We start from the raw sequence: 20,415 nt of genomic DNA on the forward strand, positions 1-20,415 counted from the left end.
GCTCAAATTATGCATATTATAAATTATTATAATAATTATTATGCAAATAAGTTATTATTCAGATTTAAATACAGTACTAATATCAACTTTGAGAGCATTCAGAAATCACTATGGTGAAATAACCTTGACTGCCAATCACAGCCTTGACACACACAATCTCATGTCTTGGCCGGCTCTCCACTAGTCTTTCACACTGCTGTTGGGTGACCTTACGCCACTCATAGTCTGCAAATTCATATATGAGAACATTTTAGAAAAGAGCTGTATTTCCAGAGCTGTATATTATTATTATTATACATATTTCTAATTTGTCCCCCTACCCAATTTGGAAGGCCAGTTACCACAATCCCCGTTCTTGTGAACTGCCCTCCTCACTAGCAGTGCACCTAACGCTAGGAGAGGGAAGACCAGCATGTCTCCTCTGACATATGCGAAGCCAGCCTCTGCCCATAATGCAACATGGTGCGTGACTCTCCGGCTCCGACACGCCAGCTAACACCAGCAGCCTCCTGTGCCTTGGATTCGAACCGGCGATCCTCGGATCATAGTGGCAGGGCCTTAAAGTAGTTAAAGTAATTGCTGTTGCACCCCCTAGAGGTTGACGTGCAGTTCTGCAGCCTCAGTAACTCCACCTCCTTTGATGATGAAATAATATCTTTGTGTGTGTGTGTGTGTTTGTGTGTGTGTGTGTGTGTTTTAGACTCTTCCGCCAGCTCCAACGTCTAACCATGCAGGTGGGAAGCAGCAGCAGCAGCAACAACAGCAGCAGCAGCAGGTGTTCAGCCCGGCCCTACCGGAACATGTATACCAGAGTTGTTTCGGCGGAACGGGAGACTGGAACGGCTCTCTGCCCTGCCCCTCGCTCAAATTCGAGAACCTATGGGACACGCACATGATGAAAAACTGGAACCCCAGTGTGCTGCTGCAGGAGCCGCTTCCCGGTGACTTTCCCTTTAACCACAGAATTCATTGTTTTAAAATTGCTAGAAAACTCTTTTCTACATTATACTGCTAAATTGTACATGGTTAGTGCGCCCCCTAGTGGTCAGAATTCAGGTTTGCTGCATCTGTAACTCAGCGGTGGACATCTACCGTTGAATTTTGACACTCCCACCAAAGCAGAAAAGTCTGTTATTGGCTGCCTGTACCTCACTAATTCCCCAAAATATGCTGAGAAGGCAAATTCCCGGTGAATCTACTCTCCAAACGTGTTAATATCAGATACAGTAAATAAACAAACATGCACGGTGTACAGAAATGCTTTTGACAGCAAGGTAAAAATGATTTAGTTATCCCCATAATCCCCATTTGTCTTATTATTTTACTTTCTTTTAATAAGAGAGTGGAAGTAGTTAATACATGTTAAAATAAATAAAGCAAATAAATAAATGTATTATAGTGTAGATCGAAAACATTATTATATGAAATGAAAATAACCACTCCATCCTCTTCTTTTGTTACCAAGGTGACATGCTAGGTCCGCCTCTTCCCGACGTTCCCCTCCTCTCCTCAGGCTTAGACCCCGCCTCCCCCACCACCGGCTCCTCCTCGCTCCCTCTTCCTGATGGCAAGGAGAAAAAGAACGGCTCTAAGAAGAAGTGTCTATTCAACTACCAAGATGCCTTCATGGAGGCCAGCGAAGTCGTGATGGTCACTTCTTCGGCCATTTCCTCAGTCTCCAGTACCGCCACCACTGTCCAGTCAAGTAATAATCACATCCACGTTTCATCTAAAAGACCCGCCTCGCTAGGTAAAGAGGGTAGCCAGACGCCATTGGGTCACTAGAGGCCAGAGTCAAGGCCAGTTGTTAATGTTGCGCTTGCCTAGCGTCATTTTAATGATTTGCTGTAGTAATTAGGGGTGTAAAATCCAAAAAGCCATCTAAAGATTGTGACGTAAATTTGAACTGCACTAAATTTGGGCTCTCGATAATTTGTTTACTTTTTTTTTGGCCGAAATTGGGGGTGTAACAGTCTGTGTATTCATACCAAAACACCATGGTACCTGTAGCCTATAGGTTTGTGCGAAGACTGGTGAACGTGAGTCCCACCTGAAAAACACGTTGCCACGTTGTCTTCTGTCAGCAGCGGTTGCTGTGCACGGGAAAAGTCCCAGTTTGCAGCATGCTGTGATCTCCCTGCTGTTGGAATCCTATATAAAAATAATCCCCCTTTGTCTACGGTGACTGGTTATTTCCCAGTAACACACCAGTGAAACTAATGCTGATAGTAAGGGAGAGAGAGTGTGTTGTGTGATGCTCACTCTACCATTGAACAACAGCCTTTCATTTGTGCTGAAAGAGAAACGGCCCTGTAGCTGGCATCACCGCTCAGAACAGGTTAAAACATGACGTGCGTAATATTACTGAACTGTATTAATGTGATTATACTAAAGATTACAGCTGAACACGGAACAAAAAGCCATTATTTATTTATTTAATTTCAGTTAATTTGTTGATTGTTTGTCTGGTGCTGCCAGTTAACCCACCTCTTCATAGCTCTCCCTAGCACTAGCAATGCTCCCGACACTTGGAGGGTGAGGGTTTAACATGCATATCCCCGGTACATGCACACTCTTTTCCAAGTGCGGTCAGTGTCGTGTTGCCAGGCAGTCGACGCGCTCTGTGGAAGGCAGTTCATTGCACCAGCTAGGCGGTGTTCGCCTGCTCCGGCCAACACCGCTTAAGAGTGATAAGGGTAGAGAGCACCATCTGCCTACCCAGAAAGAGCACGGCCAGTTGTGCTCTCCCTGACTCTCCCTGACTGAAACGACACGGCTCAACCCCCCCACCCCCCCAGGCCGTAGTGGTAGCGCATAAGACCGCTTTGCCACTCTGAGCCTGTTTTATTAATTGATGTATTAAAAATAAACAAAAAAAAACAATTTACTGAGTAAACTTAGGACACAAGTGGGTCTTGGCATAAAAGCCTGCCCTATGATGTAAGCTGTTAGCAAGTTAGCGAGTATAGCTCAATCTGGTGCATGAAATGTAAGCAAAAAAAAAAAAAAAAAGAAGAAACATACAAAAAAAGAAAAGAAACATAGTCTAATGCATTTGTTTTTTATTTATTTGTTTTTTTGTTTGTTTTTTGTTTTTTCTTTCCTCCAGATATAGCAAACTTGAACCGTATGGTGTTAACGGAACTGTAACACCTGTCTACTGTTACACCCCTACCTAACATAAACTTAATTAAATAAATATTACCCTGCACTGTCCTGAGCTGACAGATTTGTATTCTTTGCCATAATATTTAATTAAATTATCCAATTTGAGTATTCATGATGCTTTGAACCATTTCTTAAAGAGTTGTGATAAAAAAAAAATCGTTTGGGAGATTTACACCCCTAATAATAACAATAGTATTAATAATATAAATGCTGTTATCAGGTATTCTGATTCTTTGTGATCATACATGTTTGGAGCAGTGTTAACAGTTCTAGATGCTTGATTATTTATTTATATATATATATATATATATATATATATATATATATATATATATATATATATTATGTTTATTATATAATATAATATATAAATAATGTTTTCTCACATCTCTTTTGTTGTTGTTCTCCCCCGACCCCCTCCCCAGGTGAAGTGTTTCACAATATAGTAAAAGAGGACCATATACAATCCAGCCCTGTTGCACCTAGGAATAGCCCCACTGGCCTGGCCTCCTTGCCCCCTCTTAATGGCCCCTCTCACCCCGCTGCCCCAAACACACACCTACCCAGCATGGGCACTCAGCCCTTCCCAAAGACTGTAACTCCAGCCCCAGGCTTCTTGGAGGCCCACCAGGGTCTGTGCCTGTCCACTGGGGAGCAGCCCCCTGCTCCAGCCGAAGGCCCGGTCAGCGGACCCAACAGCGTGTGCAGGTTAGTGAGTCACAAGGTGGGGTCATTTCACTTTTGCTTAATCGGATTTGCTGTTCACTGCTGGAGGACAACTATGCTGTTGTTGTTTGGGAGGACCTTTGTCTTTTTGTCTGGTCTTTTGTTTGGATTATTTCAGAAACCAGGTCAAAGAGCAATGGGTTTGCAGCTAATTCAGCTAAGCTAATTTTATGTTATCTCTGTCTGATGCAACTGTAGCATGCAACTGAGATTGGAAGACCCTGCGACTCAGACTGTGCTTGTATTGTAATGGAAGCCAGAGGATGGCAGCTTGAGCGCCGAATGCTGAATATCACACCTGTGATACCATAGTGGTCACCTAGCAACATCATAGCAACTAGAGCTGCACAATATTGAACTTGACTTTTTCTGCTGTCTATATTGCGATGTTAAGAAATACGGGGCTCGACCCGCCATCCCTTAAAATCCACGGAAGACAAGCAGCCAGGCAGTTTTCTGTCCTGCATCGAAGTGGTGGACAGAAAACTTCCCCTGGGTGTCCGAACAGCAGAGTCCAACGCTCGCTGTCTTCAAACCCAGACTGAAGACCCTCCTCTTCTGAGAGGACTTGGGTGAAGAGTAGAGTATTATGGTCTCCTTACTGACTTGTGTTTAGTAGAGTCTAAGATTAGAGGATCTTTGAATTATTAGTCTATTTAAACTAGCTGAGGTTATTCTGGAGTGAGGCACTTCTGGATAAGAGCATCTGCTAAATGCCATAAATGTAAACGATCCAGTATTGATAATGCCCTCTGTGTATCCAAGACTGGAGTAAAATAATAATATTAGGCTGGTATTCTCTGACTCTGGTAGATAAATCCTGTACAATTTAAACAGTGTGAATTTCATCAACCAGCAAAAACGTTATAACATCTAATTAAATTGTCTTACATGACTGCATGTCCTGCAGTGTGACCACATTTCGATGACAACGCTGAAATGATCAATTCTGAAGCCCTAATAGCAACCACTAAAACGACTCCATAGCAACCAGTTCAATTAAGATTTATTTATATAGCACTATAACAAAGCAGCTTTGCAGAGATCCGGGTTCAAGCCTCTTTTGAGCGAGCGAAGGGCAACAGTGGCAAGGAAAAAGTTCCTCAGATCGAGAGGAATCGCGACTCGAAAGGGGAACCCATCCTCCTCTGTTCACGACACCGGATAGCAGAACAAATAACAGAACAGCAGGAATAAAATAGACCAACAACAACAGTGGATTAAGAGCTGGAGGGAATGTGAAAGTCCATGTAGGTAAACAGTCATGTATGCACAGCTCTGCAGTGAGGTGAGAATGTACAGCATTAGCAGGGCTGGCAGTACCGGGTCAGAACATTCAGAACAGAGCATCTCAATAAATGGTATAGAGCAGCCATGCGACTTTAGCTATGCAGCCGTTTTACATGTTGTACAGTGGCTGCGGTTCCTCATTACAGTCCAGCTTATACGACTGTCTGGAAATCAAGGCTGAGAGCTCGAATGAGGTGTTATGGTGCAATGCTGAACAGGTTGTGATCCAGTGACGGGACGGTGTTTTGTGTTGCAGTGATCCAGACTGTGAGGGTCATCGCTGTGAAGGGGGCGGGGCCTATGAGCACCAAGCGTATGAAGGTGAGGAGAGTCCGGACGAGGACAGCTGCTCTGAACATAGCTCCTCCACCTCCACCTCCACCAATCAGAAGGAAGGAAAATACTGTGACTGCTGCTACTGTGAATTCTTCGGCCATGGAGGGGTGAGGAAACTTGCCATGTCACACCATATATATATATATATATATATATATATATATATATATATATATATATATATATATATATATATAGATCAGCCATAACATTAATACCACCTCCTTGTCTGCATTTGCCATACAGGAGCACTCTGTAGTTCTATAAGTCCAGACTGTATCCATCTGTTTCTCTGCAGACTCTGTTATCAGCCTCCTTTCACTCTGTTTGTTTTTTTTAATGGTCAGAAGCCCTCAGGACTGACCAGCACAGAGCAGGTAGCATTTGAGTGGTGGGTCATTCTCAGCACTGCAGTGAAACTGACTGACATGGTGGTGGTGTTAGCGTGTATCAGACCCAGCAGAGCGGCTGGACTGAGGAAAGTCCACCAACCAGAAATATCCAGCCAACAGTGGCCAGCGCTATGTCCGTGTCACTGCAGTGCTGAGAATGACCCACCGCCCAAAGTATGCAGAGAAACAGATGGTTACAATCTGGTATTATAGAACTACACAGTGCTCCTGTATGGTCAGTAGAGGTGAATAATGGAGGATATAAGTTTAATAAAGTGGTCAGTCGGTGAATATCGCAATATAAAAATGTTATATTAAGAACGCATGATATTTAGCTTATGACTGTGGAACAGATCATTTGCCTCTGCTAAGTACACATAAACTACCAACCCAGTAAACATGCAACTAATAAAATAGTCTTTGGGTACCTTCCTGATGCTTAAAGCTTACTTATTGACTGCCTTGAGGAGCAACTAATCCTGGCTGCGTGTTATCTTGTGGCTTGTAGCCCCCTGCAGCCCCCACTAGCAGGAACTATGCAGAGATGCGGGAGAAGCTTCGGCTACGGCTCACCAAACGCAAGGAAGAGCAGCAGCCGAAAAAGGAGGAGCTGGTGCTGGAGAGGGACGGTGTGGAGGACCACCGCAAGGTGGAGGACTTACTGCAGTTCATCAACAGTGCTGATAACAAACCAGCCAGCAGCGCCAAAGCAGCCAAACGGGCCCGCCACAAACAGAAGAAGGTAAACCCACCTGTTGTTTAGTTTGGGCACGTAGTGCTGATCTCTGCCAGCTTCAGCCCTTGGAGGCATTGGTGTTGTAACTGGTAATTTACGCCACTATTTAACTGGGGGAAAAGCACTAATTATGTAATTATATATTTAATTACATTATGTAATGTCCTGAAAAGATGGATTATATGCAGACTTGATCTGATCAAATCTTTTATTAAATACCAACTGACGTGGTGCCAAAAGTTTTGAATTCTCATCATCTTCTAGAGGATTTTACTGGAAGTTCAGGCTAAATATATTGGGTTTCCTTTATCCTGCAATGTGATCGAGACAGTATGTCTTTGGGTGTGCTTGTGATTTCCAGCTGGAGGAGAAAGCCCGTCTGGAGGCGGAGGCGCGGGAGCGAGAGATGCAGCAGCAGCTGCTCGAGGAGGAGCGGAGGCGGCGAGAGGAAGAGGAGGAGGCGCTGAAGCAGGAGCTGCTGCGGCTGAAAGAGATGCAGCAACTTCGCTCCGCCAAGAAGAAGAAGAAGGAAAACAAGTCCAAAGAAGCCGCAGCTACGACGGCCGCCAAGCCCGAAGCACCTTCCCCTGCGCCCACCCCCACTAACAACCCCCAGCCGCTGCGTCAGACCGCACAGAACGTTCTAGAGAACATGCAGAACGGCAAAACGCAGCTGCTGCACGGCCTCATCCACCTCGCCCCTAAGGAGCCTCGCCTGGAGCCAGAATTGCAGAGCCCAGTCAAGATCAGCCAATCACCGCAGCAAAGCCCAAAGAGCAGCAAAGACAAGCCCACCGAACCCCCGGTTCTCCAGAATGGCACGTTGCCTCACCCAGAACCCGCAAACAACAGGGCCAAATCCAGACAGCAGCCCAACACCACCTCCAAAACCAACGCAGAGGTCGGCAAGAAGCCCCTCGAGACCCTACGAGCTCCAGAGCCCGCTCCCAAAGCAGCCAACACAAATGGAGTTTACACAGAAACCAGGGCCAAGCCCAAGGCTTCTGAGGAGCAGCACACTGAAGCCAAGAAGGAGGAGAGGAATGGTGGGAAGAGGCAGCAGAACGGAGTGAAAGAGGAGAGAAATTCCCCCGTAATCGAGCCTCCGTCTGTGGAGGCGCCTCAGCAGAACGGTAAAGCCGGGCCAGCCGAGTCCCCCCAACCCAAAGGCAAAGCCAAAAAGAACAAGAAGAAGAAAGCAGACAAGATGAATAATTCTATAGGTGAGCACTGGTTAAAGGCACACTCGCTGATCTGTAGGCCAGATTGAGAAGCAGCCCCGGGGGAACGGGCCTTACAATGTCCAGAAGGTTTAACTGTGTTTATTCTGGGCTACTTTGTTTGCTCTTTTGTTGTCTTGTAAATAGAGTGGATGAGCATTTTAAAGTTTTTTCAGTTCTTCAAGGTGTTCTTTGTAAAATATCCCCTCCTACTCCTCACCCTCCCACACTCATGTGACCTTTTTCCCTTTTTGGACAGTGTAATAACCTCTAAAGGCCACACACTTTCTTTTCTTTTTTGTCATATTTAATTTATTTTTTTTGTCACTTGAAGTTGACCTAAAACACTTACACTACTGGTCAAAATCTTAACACCCCATTTTTCTAGTTAGTATTGGCACAAGGTCCAGTGACAAAGGTAAGCTGTTCGAGCTCGAGCAAACTGTTAAGAGTCTTTATGGGATGGAAAAAGAACCCAGAAAAACAAAGGAAATGATTAAAAAACTAAAGTAATTGGTTAATGTCCAGCGGGTCTCTAGCAGTGGAAAAAATGTGAGCTTTGCTTTTTTACAGATAAAGTTTGTAAATTGTAAACTGCATCAATCAAACAGCATTTACCCAAGACACAATCAATCAATCAATCAAACAGCATTTACAAGACACTTAACACAGAAACATAGAGCTTTCTTAATAGTTTTAGAGGAACTCCAGATAAAACCAGGGTGTTGTGAGGACAGTTTCCTACACCTTCAGAAGAGAACTGGAGAACATTGGATAGGTCTGGTACAGGAAGAGGTGATGGGCACTTTGTAGCTTAGCTTTACACTGGAGCGAGCCAGGCGGCACTGCCAGTGGACTACTAAGCAAATTATGTCATTATTATTATAATTATTATTACTATTATTTCTGTTTTGCTTTATATATATATATATATATATATATATATATATATATATATATATATATATATATATATATATATGTATGTACACACACACACACATACACAACACACTACCGACAGTCAAAACTCTCAAGCAGTCCGGGCTGAACAGCTTTGTATGTTACAGAGTGGGGTCAGTGCCAAGTGCAGAGCTCAGAGCATAGTGCAGAAAAGTCTCCAACACTGCTGCTGCTGTTGAAGCTTGGACCAGCTCCATATTAATGCCTATACATTTAGAATGGGAGCTTATAAATCCTGTAGGTGTCCCAATACTTCTGTGCATATAGGTTAAGCTGATGGCCTTACTAATAAACCTATAAAGCTTTTATTAGGGTCTAGTTTCAGCAAAATATTACCAAGTGTGCACACTCTCCTTCCTATTGTCTGCTCTGTTATGTGCTACATTAGAAAAGAGGTCCAAGCTGAAACACCTCCTATACAACTCCTATAAGTGGAGTGAGAATGGGCGGGGCTCAGGTGCTGTAGACTGAATTAGCGGACATGCATGTTGTCGTTTAAGGTGGATTTGTTCAGTGCTGATTATTTATTCAGAAGTAAACTCTGTTGTGTATGTTTCAGATGACGTGTTTCTGCCTAAGGACATCGACCTTGACAGCGTTGATATGGACGAGACCGAGCGCGAGGTGGAATATTTTAAAAGGTGCAGTTTGTCCCAGATCTCCTTTTACTTGTATTAACTTGGCTGTTGTTGTTTGCTGCCCCCCCCCCCCCCACTCCCTTTGGTAAAACGTCCTCTCTGTCCATTCCTCCACAGGTTCTGCTTGGACTCTGCCCGACAGACAAGGCAGAGGCTGTCCATCAACTGGTCCAACTTTAGCTTGAAAAAGGCGACGTTTGCTGCCCACTAAAAAGGGGCTTCCCTTGAAGAGACTGGCAGGAATCAATCAGCAATCCCCAATCCCTCTCTCTCTCTCTCTCTCTCTCTGTTCTCTCTCTCTCTCTCTGTTCTCTCTCTCTGTTCTCTCTCTCTCTCTCCTTCCTTCTCTCCCCCGTCACCCTCTCCTCTCTCACCAGGCTGACTGCTGACCCAGTGCTGCTATGCCCCAGCTGCTCCTCTGGCCTCCATAACCCACGCTGCCTTGCCTCGTCCTTGTTGCTGTGTGGTTCCTACGGAGAACCCGAACTCGGCTTATATTCTTGCAGTACTTAGGGAGGAAAAAAGAAAAAAAAAAAAGAACAACAAAGACAGGAAAAACATCACGGAAATGTTCCTCAATTTTTGTTTCCTTTTTTCTCCTTTTTAAAAAAAAAAAAAAAAAAAAAAAAGTTTTGGCGTGTGCTTTTCTTGTCTGCGAGTTGGGCATTTCTCTCCGGCCTACGCCGCACACTGGGTTTCTCCTGGCCTTCCCAGTTGTCAAAAAGCTTAATATGCGTTTGGAAGAAGAAGGCCTTGTGGAAAAAGAAAAAAATGAAACTGAAATTGTTCAAAAGTGAAAAAGAAAAAAAAATGTTTTATTCCCAGTAATTGTGGCTTCAAACACTCTTGCTCCTAGCATTGCACTTCATTACAGTTAGAAGAGAAGGGACCGGGACTAGTCTGCTTCAGCTCCCTCCCACTGGCCGCTTGGTCCACACCAAGAAGATGGCGAATACTTGACCGATTGTTCTCATTGGGGTTTTCAGTTCCATTTAACAATTGTTCAGTAAAGTGTTAAAAGTTACAGTTTTTTTTTTTTCTTTCTTTGTTTTTTTTCTGTTCTTTTTTTGTTTTTTTTTTTTTGTTTTTTTTTTCTTTTTCAACTTGTAGCCAGCTTATATCAGAATACTTTCAGAATCAAATTGAAAGAAAAGAACAATACTCACACTATCAATCTGTTATAGAGTGTATATTGTATTAACACTGAAGCCTGACTGGCTACTTTTTAACATATTGTTAAGTAATATTAAAATCTTGTCTTTCTTTTTTGAAAGATGGAAATACAGTAGAATGGCAGGACTTTGTGTCGGGTGTGTTTATTTCACAGGTACGGAGCTGTGTCTCAGATTAACCCCATAAACATGCTGTTGAAATACTGAAGACGAATAGTTTCTAGGGTAAAATACAGTGTCCGAATTGGGATACTGGACATTGATGTTCAGTAATGATGCCAAATCAGGAGGGCGAGGACTGACCCATGCCCAGCCAGCCAACAGCCTAAATGCAACATCATGGGCAACCAACACACTGGGTACTGAGCTCCGAGGCATCAGCTAGGAGACACCTGTCCTAGCCAGCATCACAAGGCAAGGCCAGTTATGCTCCTTTGGGCTCTGGTAGCTGATGGTTACGTAGTTACCGTTTGTTTATTATTGTTGCTTCTTGTTTATCATATCAGCCAATTGTCTGGCAGCAGTGAGGCAGCAGCTTCAGGGAATGTTCACATCTACCATCAGAATGAGGGCTGGGGGGTGAATATGATCTCCATGATTTTGAGCTTGGCTTGATTTGTTGGTGTGAGCGGCAGGTCTGCAGACGGTTGTCTCCTCCTTGTAGATAAGAGAGGTCTACAGAGATGGCCAGACTGCTTGGAGCTGGCAGAAAGGCTACAGTAGCTCTGATGCCCACTCTGTACGGTATCCACCACTCTCAACAACACCTTGTCCAGCCTTGAGGAGGACGAGCTACAACAGCAGAAGACCACGTCGAGTTCTGCTAGGAGAAGGATGAGGCCTCGGTGGCTGGCAACCACATGCATCCCTTCATGACCTGAGGTGTCCATGAAACCTGAGATGATGATGAGGTCCATGTTCTTCAGAGGCCTTCTCAGGCCTGGAGATTCAGAGCACGAGGAATTGCGTGAATCAACACAGAATGTCGGAGGAAAGTTTCCAAGGTCTTGTGGAATCCATGTCAGGAAGATTTGAGGCTGTTTTGAGAGTGAAAGGAGGTCCTCGTTCTTTCTTTTCTGCTTCTTCCTGGTCGAGGTGGGTCTGGAGCATTGGTTCAGGGCAGGAATACCTTCTGGACAGTGCACCAGTCAGTCATAGGGGTATGTCCACCCTAATGCAGTGAGGTTTTGTTTTGTTTTTTTAAGAAGTTCCTTCCGCCTTCAAAATGCATCAGCAGGGGTTTTCTGTAGGCCTTAAACCTGAAAGCCTCACTGTAGAGACTATTGTGGCACTGCTGTAGGAGGTGAGTAGGCATGTTCACAACAGATGTAGCAATAGTGCATCCACCCCCTCCCCCCCTTATGACCGGAGTGCCCCTTAAAGTCCAGAATGTGAGTCAAGTCACCAGTGATTAAAATCGAACAGCCGTCTATTAGCATTGCTCCAATGACCTCATGCTTATTCATAGCTCCAGGCTTCCTTTGATAATTAGCACTGTTAGCATGTTTGAGCTCCTTGCTTAAAGGATCCATAACGTGAACCTCCTGGCACCTTGCTGCCTAACTCCAGGAGTGGGGTCGAGGGGTATAAAGCCCCCCAGCATTGAGCTGTGGAACAGTGGAAGAACTGTGTTCTCTGGAGTGATGGATGCTGGAGCTACATCCAATACTTGTGAGACTCATCCAGGACTCCTTATCATCAAACATCCTGACCTCACTAACACTCTTGTTGCTGAATGCAATCAAATCCTCACCGCAATGCTGCAAATTATAGTAGGAAGCCTTCTCTGGACAGTAGAGACCCAATAATTTTGTCCTTGAATGTAGATTGTCAGCTAGATAGAAACACTACATGGACAAAAGTATTGGGACACCTGCTCGTTGACTGTTTCTTCTGAAATCAAGGGTGTTAAAAAGAGCTGATCTTGCTTTTGTTGGAGTGACTGTCTCTCTCTACTGTCCAGGGAAGAAGGCTTGCTGCTAGATTGTAGAGGAGCATTGCAGTGAGGATTTGATTGCGTTCTCAGTGTTGCCGCAAGTGGTCTTGTACCGCTGACATGCTGTTTTTTTCCCACTGTATTGGCAGACTAGTTTTTTTTTGTTGTTGAGGAATGAGTCAGTGTCCCAATACTTTTGTCAGCATATTGTGTATGTTTATTGTATTGACATAAGGAAACCAAAACAGTAATTTGCTGTTTTTGCAGCGTAGTGCTAATGGTCTGCTCAGTTTTACGTGATTCTGGGCCTTTTCAAATTGAAAATACAAGAAGCAGCAGACTATGATCAACCTCAGCCCACTCACTTCCCTTTTGTTGCATGGCGGAAGTTTTTGTGCTGAAATAATAATAGAGGCAGAATCTGACCGTGAACTTGTGACCCGCCGCTCACACAGAATGTAGAACTGCTTGATGTTTTTGGAAAAAAAATGGTGAAACTTCAGCCATCAATGAGGAAACCAGTTTAACAGATTGCAGAACCGTGACGGGAGAACTCCCAACAGGTCGATGCCCATTTAAGCTTTGGCACCGTGTGGACATGTTTCCACCCAGGAAGTTCCCGGTTAGAGCAGAGAAGAAAGATTCCACTGGAAAGCCTGCAGCGTTTGCCCTGACGGGAAGCCACTGTAGAACTTGTGTTCATGTTGATAATAGCTAAGAATTATGTAAGGGGGGGTTTCAGGCCTCATGGAGCCATCCATGCTGCCTAATGCCATGCCAGGCCGGGGCTAGAGGGGCATAAAGCTGGATGGTGGATGGTGGCGCTCCATCCAACACTTTCGGAATGAGGTGGGGTGGTGATCGTCATTCAATATCCTGACCTCACTAAAACACTTGTGGCTGAATGCAACCAAATTCTCACAGCAATGCTTCTCCAAAATCTAGTAGAAAGCCTTTTTTCCTGGAGAACAAACATTCGATACGCTTTAAGGACAAAAGTATTGGGACACCTGCTCATTCATGGTTTCTTCATAGATCAAGGGCATTATTCTCAACATCAAGAGCTTATTCTGCTTCTGTTGGAGTAACTGCCTCTACTGTCCAGAGAGGAAGGCTTTCTGCTAGATTTAGGAGGAGCATTGCTGTGAGGATTTGATTGCATTCAGCGATAAGAGCGTTAATGAGGTGAGGATGTTGGATGATGATGATGAACACCACCCCACCTCATCATCTCCAACTCCTCAACTCCTCCCAAAAAGTACTGGATGGAGCTCCACCATCCATAATTCCAGAGAACACAGTTCTTCCACAGCTCCTCAATGCTGGGGGGCTTTATACCCCTCTAGCCCACGCCTGGCATTAGGCAGCATGGTGCTGATGGGTCACATCTGTGTCAGCAATGAGTATCTCAAAGAATGTGTTTATTAGAAGGGGTGTCCATAAATATGTGGACGTATAGTGTAGATAGACGGATATTGTTCTGAAAAGATCTCCTCTGGTTTGGACGGTGTTTTCCCTTCTGCTGTAAGGATCTAATGCAGCTCAGAAAGGGCTTTATTACTGAGGTGAGTCACGTCTGCTGGAGTAGAGAAACCAGCAACTATGCAGGGCAGGGCTTCTGGAGAGGCAGGGTTGAGAAACTGCTTTAGAAAATGTTGAAACTGATACTCGTCTAAGAATTGGGCAATTCTGTTTTTGAGTAACTAAGTGCAGTCCAGTGAGCTCAAGTCCAGTCCTGGGTGGAACCTTGTTACATAATTATTAAAGCGCTGCTGTCGAGGGAAGGCTTTCTACTGGCACTTGGGTTGCGTTCAGCAGCGAGAGCGTTAGTGAGGTCAGAATGTTTGATGATCACAACCCCACCTCTTCCCCAACTCATTCCAAAAGTACTGGATGGGGCACCATCATCCATCATTCCAGAGAACACAGTTCCTCCACTGCTCCACAGCTCAATGCTGGGGGGCTTCATACCCCTCTACTAGCCTATGCCTGGCATTAGGCAGCATGGAGCCAATAGGTTCATGTTTATTTATCGGCTCCAGGGAGTCCTATTCTATTGGCAGTACTTCTCTACAGGGACTAGACAAGCTGTGTGTGTGTGTGCGTGCATTTGCATATTTGTGTCAACAGTGGGATCAACAATGCTTTCCTTAGAAGGGGTGTCTGTATACATTTGGACACCCAAATGTTTGCGATGCTTTCATAATTTTTTATAATTTTAGATATATTTTATAAATATATTTATATAAATATAATTTTATAATTATATAGTTTAACTTTTGCTTTATTTTCATGACAAAAATAATATAAATATATAAATAATATTAAGTCAGTTGCCATAAAGATCCACTGTTTCACTGGACACTGTTCTGTCCTTCTGGTGTGTCCGGCTTTTAGGGCTTTAAAAAGGCATTTTTAGGCATTTAGACTGTGATCAATCGCCGTGTGCTGCTCTGGTAGATGCAGGTACATACACTATATGGACAAAAGTATTGAGACACGTTGCTCTCCTTAACTCCTTAACTTCCTGCCTTCTCCACACCACACCTGGTCTATACACTAGCTGTATGTCCAAATGTTTGTGGACACCCCTTCTATTGAATGCATTCAGCTACATCTTGCCCAGTCCCTGTAGAGAAGTACTGCCAATAGAATAGGACTCTCTGGAGCAGATAAACATCAACCTATTGGCACCATGGTACCTAATGCCAGGCATTTTGGGCAGGTTGGGGATGATGAGGTGGCGTGGTGATTATCATCATCCAACAACCTGACCTCCTTAATGCTCTTGTGGCTGAATGCAATCAAATCCAGAGCAATGCTATAAAACGTGAAAAAAAAAGCCCCTATACGTAATACTGATTGTCCCAGTATTTTTGTCCTTGTAGTTTAGGTGGACAGACAGACAGACAGACAATATTATATTATATTTTAGGACAAAAGTATTGGGACACCTGTTCATTCTCTGCGTACTAGTTTTGGGACATTGCTGTGAGGATTTGATTGCATTCAGTGACCAGGGCATTAATGAGGTCAGGTGTTGGATGATCACCACCCTACCAAGTAGGGTGACCATATTTTGGTTTAAAATAAAGAGGACAGTGGGACACACTGTGGTTGGGCTGCTGTGGCTGGAAGGGAGGCTACAAGTAGACCTAAACTTTAGGACCATAGCAATGTGTCTGTGGGTGTATATGTGAAGGTGGGAGGGGCTTAATACCTTTAAAACATGCATCTACATTATTACATTAATATTTGCTCGTTTACCCAGACCAGTTAATAATCTTAATGGCCTATATGACCAAATCATCTCCTTCAAAAATCATTCACTGGATACTTATCAGTCCTCCCGGTCTGATCGACAGACAATAACGTATAGGCCTTGTAGGCAGGTCTGTTCACTTTGCAGGCGTCTTTGCAGTTGTTTCTAGTCATATGAGACCAGGCTTCTATTTCTGTGAATGGGGAGAGACTAATACTCTAAACTGGTCAAATGACCGTTTTAAAGGTTTGTTCTGGCTATTGCGCTTGACCAGATCTCCACATCTATTATTATTATTATTATTTAGATTGGTCAAATCCGGCAGTTGTTCTTAACATTGTGTCAAAATCTCATGATGAATGGACCAATGGCTATGCTTCTCACAAGCTAGGGTTAGCTTTTAGCCTAGCACGAATAATCCCCAGCATTAGCTTCTTGAGTTCCCCTTTTTCCGGACAGTGACATCAGGGAAAGCCGCAGTCACGAGTCCTGGTTCGGTTAGCAACACGTTTTCTCCTAGCTGGGAGAGTCTGCAGGTGATTTGCTGCTCTCCAGTCTGACTGAGCCTCGAAAGGCTTTTTGCTCGTAGGCTGGGTGTCTGTACATTTTGTGGGCGAGTCAAGACTGTTAGTGGACAGTTCTAGCTTGGGTTCATTTTTTTTTTCTATCGATTTCCATTGAAAGAAGGTATTTTTGTAAGGGTGCAGCCAATCATCTCTTACTATTTCGCTTTCAAGCAGTCTGACCAATGGCTGTGTAGATGCAGGTACATATAGACCAATGGGAAATGGGTCAATGGGGAGTAATTGTTTTCTAGCTGACACAGCTGCATGCCTTTAGAGGTATTAAGAACTACCTCCCTCCCACCCTCGCACACTGCAATGCCATGGCCCTATACCTTAGGGCCCTACTCGAATGCCACCAGCCACAACGCCCTAACCACAGTGGACGGCTGTGTTTCCCTAGTGTCCTCATTTTTAAAAACCAAACATGGTCACTCAAACGAAAAATGTAGCCCTCAAACAGAATCTGTTGGTGTTCTAGCAAACAGTGGTTGGTTTGGTGGTCTTCAGTGATGGACACAGGACATTTCTGGTTGGAAATGAAGGAGTACCAAGAAGAGTCAATTATCTGACCGAATAGGTGCTGCGCTTTTCTTCCCCTTTGCCCTAAAGAGGCTTCGGTCTCCACGCTGAAAGCATGGCCTTGTTTGAGGCTGATTGAGCAGTCCTGTGTTCCTCTATTATGTACGAGAGGCCTGAGAAGTGTAGGTCTCATTTCTTCTTTTGGTGGCTTTCGGTGAGGACTGCACTGATGCAGCAGACTCAGCGACGGCCTGTTACCGGAACCTGCGTTAGTGAAATGTTGAAATTGATACTCAGAACTTCACATAAGGGGGTTTTGTGTGCATTGATGCACCTCGTTGAGCCAAATTAGTTTTTTTTGTTTTCTGCTCATTACAATGCCAGTCCTGTTGGGCCTTGTATAAGGTCTGATATCTCAAAAATCCTTAAATGTGCCATAGACTGCATGTATTCAGTATTTAAGCTGTAGTGTGATGTATAAATACTAGGTACGTGACACTGGTTGGGGTGGGAAAATGCTCAGATGCAGTTTTACAAGCCTATTTACCACCCTGTTATTTTGCCTCATATGTTGATTTTCAGTTTATGATGATTTATTGGATGAGCTCTGCTCTGATTGGCTGGTGTACATTACTGCATGGGCTCATACAGAAGCCATATAGCATAGCATAACATAGCATAGCTTAGCATTTTGTTTTTTAGCCCTTTTTTCAAAAAGATATGAAAGCCTATTGGGTAGGGTTAGCTTTTACCCAAGCATGGATACACCCAGCGGTGCGTCCCAGAGCAAATCGTTCTCTGGCTTTGCTTACCCAAGCTAGGGTTAGCTTTTAGCCTAGCATGGATAATCCTCAGTGTTAGCTTCCTGGCTCACTGAGCTTGAGTTCCCTTTTTCCGTGCAGTGACATCTGGGAACGCCGCAGTCACGAGACCTGCTTTGCAGTTGTGATTAGGCCTCAAAAGGCTGTTTGCTCGTGGGCTGGGTGTATGTCAATTTTGTGGGCGGGTCACGACTGTTACTTAACAGTTCTGGGGGTTTTGGAACGGGCCTGTTTTCCAGCTCTGCTTTCCTGCCCGCTTCTCCAAAGCTACATAGTGCATGTTGCAGTGGTGGCTCAGTGGTTACAGCACTGGCGTATTAGTGAAAGGGTTGTGGGTCCGATACCTGGGTTCTCAATGCTGCCACTGTTGGGCCCTTGAGCAAGGTCCTTAACCCTCTCCGCCAGCACATCTGTGTCCAGCTTCTTAGTCTAATGCAGGTCAGTGGAACATCTGAAAATGCTTCTCAGTGTTGCTTTAAGATGTGGTTTGTTTACAGCCTTCTGAATAGCATAGAGGATATTCGGTTGTATTAATTGAGCTCGAAAGCATTTATTGATTTACATTTAACTTTCAGTTATTTAACTGTGTTACGTATCTGATCTGTACTGAGCTGCTGTGGATAATCAAATGAGCTCATTTTAAAGAAACGAGCATAGCATACAATGATGGTACAGTGGATAGAGAGCCTGTGAGCTGCCCTAGTGCCCTGAACCTAGTGCCCTTGACGCCTCATGCCCTCCATGTTCACACACATGCTGTTGACATCGTGGTTCAGGCCTTCAGAAACTCAGCGGATATAAAATTGCTAGTGTCGTTCCCCATTTACAGTTTGGTAAACATCAACTATTATTTATTTAATTCATTATTTTTTGTATTTTATTAAAAAAATGATGCTGCTATTTTTAAAATTCAGGGTCATGAGCGTTCCTTCAACCTTTGAAGGCCATCTTTATGTATATATGTATATGTGTGTGCAAAAGGTTGGCTATTCCTTGGAAATCTGTCTCTCATGGTGTTCTCTTATTGGCTCCATGCTTAAAGCCAGGTGTGGGCTAGAGGAGGGGTAAAAAGCCCCCCAGCATTGAGCTGTGGAGCAGTGGAAGACCTGTGTTCTCTGGAATGATGATGGTGGTGCTCCATTCAATACTTTTGGGATACTGAGTTGGGGAGTTGGGAATGATGAGGTGGGGTGGTGATCATCATCATCATCGTACAACATCCTGACCTCACTAACGCTCTTGTCACTGAATGCAATCAAATCCTCACAGCAGTCCTCCTCCAATATTTATTAAAAAAAACTTTCTTCTTCCCTGGACTGTAGAGACAGTTACTCCAACAAAAGCAGGATCAGCTCTTTTAATGCCCTTGATTTTTCAGAAGAAACCATGAATGAGCAGGTGTCCCAATACTTTTGTCCGTATAGCGTATGTGCTGTATATTAATTATATACTTTACTGTGTATATATTTCACAGGAGAAGCTACATTTAATTGGGTCAGAGCTAGGCTGACCGTGTTTAATTGCATCTGTATAAAAGAGCTGCAAGTGACCATTGGCTTTCCATAAGTGTCCAGCTGGCTGGCTATTGGCTAGCTAACCATTATGGTGGTGGAATGCTCCTCACAGGCATGCCTGGTCTTGTTGTCACTAGTGATGACGTGTCGGGCTTTTCTTTTGCAGGTGAGTAATTCTGACATCTCTGACTGGTGAAAGAGTCCCTGGCTGACGCACTGTTGGAATCTTGGTCATTTTGAGATTCGCTTCGCCTCGCTGGTCCCGATGGCTGCTTCTCTCGAGGCCCCCGAATGAATCGGACGGGGTTTTAGGCCTTCAGGCCCGGTGGCTCTTGATTGAATTCAGTAGAAAACGCTTAGAGAAATGAATATGTGCTTTGCTGGCTTTTTTTTTTCAGTCCCGGAGTTCCTCTCTGATCGGAAAAGAGGAGCTGGAATGGCCCGGCGGGCCTGTTGTGAAATACTTACTGAAAGCGGCCGCCGAGATCCCTGAACGATTTGCCTGTTCTTCATGTAAAAGTCCAGTTTGTCAATCCAGGAGCGGGTCAGAGTAATACAGTGACCGATGTGTCAGTCCCTCTTACTGAGTGAGTTATTTCGCTTCCTTGATGGCACCTGAATGGTGGACTATTTATTTATTTATTTATTTATTTATTTGCCACTTTAATCCAGATTTTTTTATTTAAAAATATATATATATATTATTATTATTATTATTATTAATATATTATTATTAAAATATATTATTATTATTATTATTATTACGAAGTCTTTTTCGACACACAGCCGCCTACGCAGAACAACCTTTTTAAAGCTGTTGCCACCAAACTCATGCTGGGCTTTTTTTTTTTTTTTTTCCCTTCACTTCCTGCCAGAAACACTTTCACTTTATGGCGCAATGGCTGCCGCCTCCTCCTCCGCAACAAACCAGACAGATAAAGCTCAAAGGGGCTTCGGCAACTGAGCTCTGAGTTCTACATCTCATGACATGAATCAAGGTTATTTCCTCCACACCCTCGAAATTCACGCATTTCCCCTCGCTGCGAGAGCCGGGTCGTTCCCTACCCAGAACCCCACTTCTACGTCTTCTTGCTCAAGTCGTCCGAAACGAAAGGAGGCCACGTTTCCTTTTCCTGCGAGCTCTCGCAAGCTTCCC

The 20,415-nt window shown here is 44.2% G+C and overlaps 1 protein-coding gene across 1 annotated transcript in view; it reads left to right on the forward strand.

Moving 5' to 3' along the window:
* The window catches only part of fam193a (family with sequence similarity 193 member A), a 37,862-nt gene extending 27,094 nt beyond the window's left edge, over window positions 1-10,768 (forward strand). Inside the window, exons 16-23 of the mRNA XM_072678563.1 lie at window positions 701-941; window positions 1,466-1,750; window positions 3,594-3,876; window positions 5,441-5,627; window positions 6,421-6,654; window positions 7,010-7,871; window positions 9,391-9,472; window positions 9,587-10,768. Of these exons, the coding sequence (XP_072534664.1) occupies window positions 701-941; window positions 1,466-1,750; window positions 3,594-3,876; window positions 5,441-5,627; window positions 6,421-6,654; window positions 7,010-7,871; window positions 9,391-9,472; window positions 9,587-9,680 (2,268 nt within the window). The 3' untranslated portion in view covers window positions 9,681-10,768. The remainder of the gene's footprint in view (window positions 1-700; window positions 942-1,465; window positions 1,751-3,593; window positions 3,877-5,440; window positions 5,628-6,420; window positions 6,655-7,009; window positions 7,872-9,390; window positions 9,473-9,586) is intronic.
* The last annotated feature ends 9,647 nt before the right edge of the window (window positions 10,769-20,415 follow it).

The sequence above is a fragment of the Salminus brasiliensis genome, chromosome 4 (assembly GCF_030463535.1).
Source record: "Salminus brasiliensis chromosome 4, fSalBra1.hap2, whole genome shotgun sequence".
In the NCBI taxonomy this organism is placed as follows: Eukaryota; Metazoa; Chordata; class Actinopteri; order Characiformes; family Bryconidae; genus Salminus; species Salminus brasiliensis.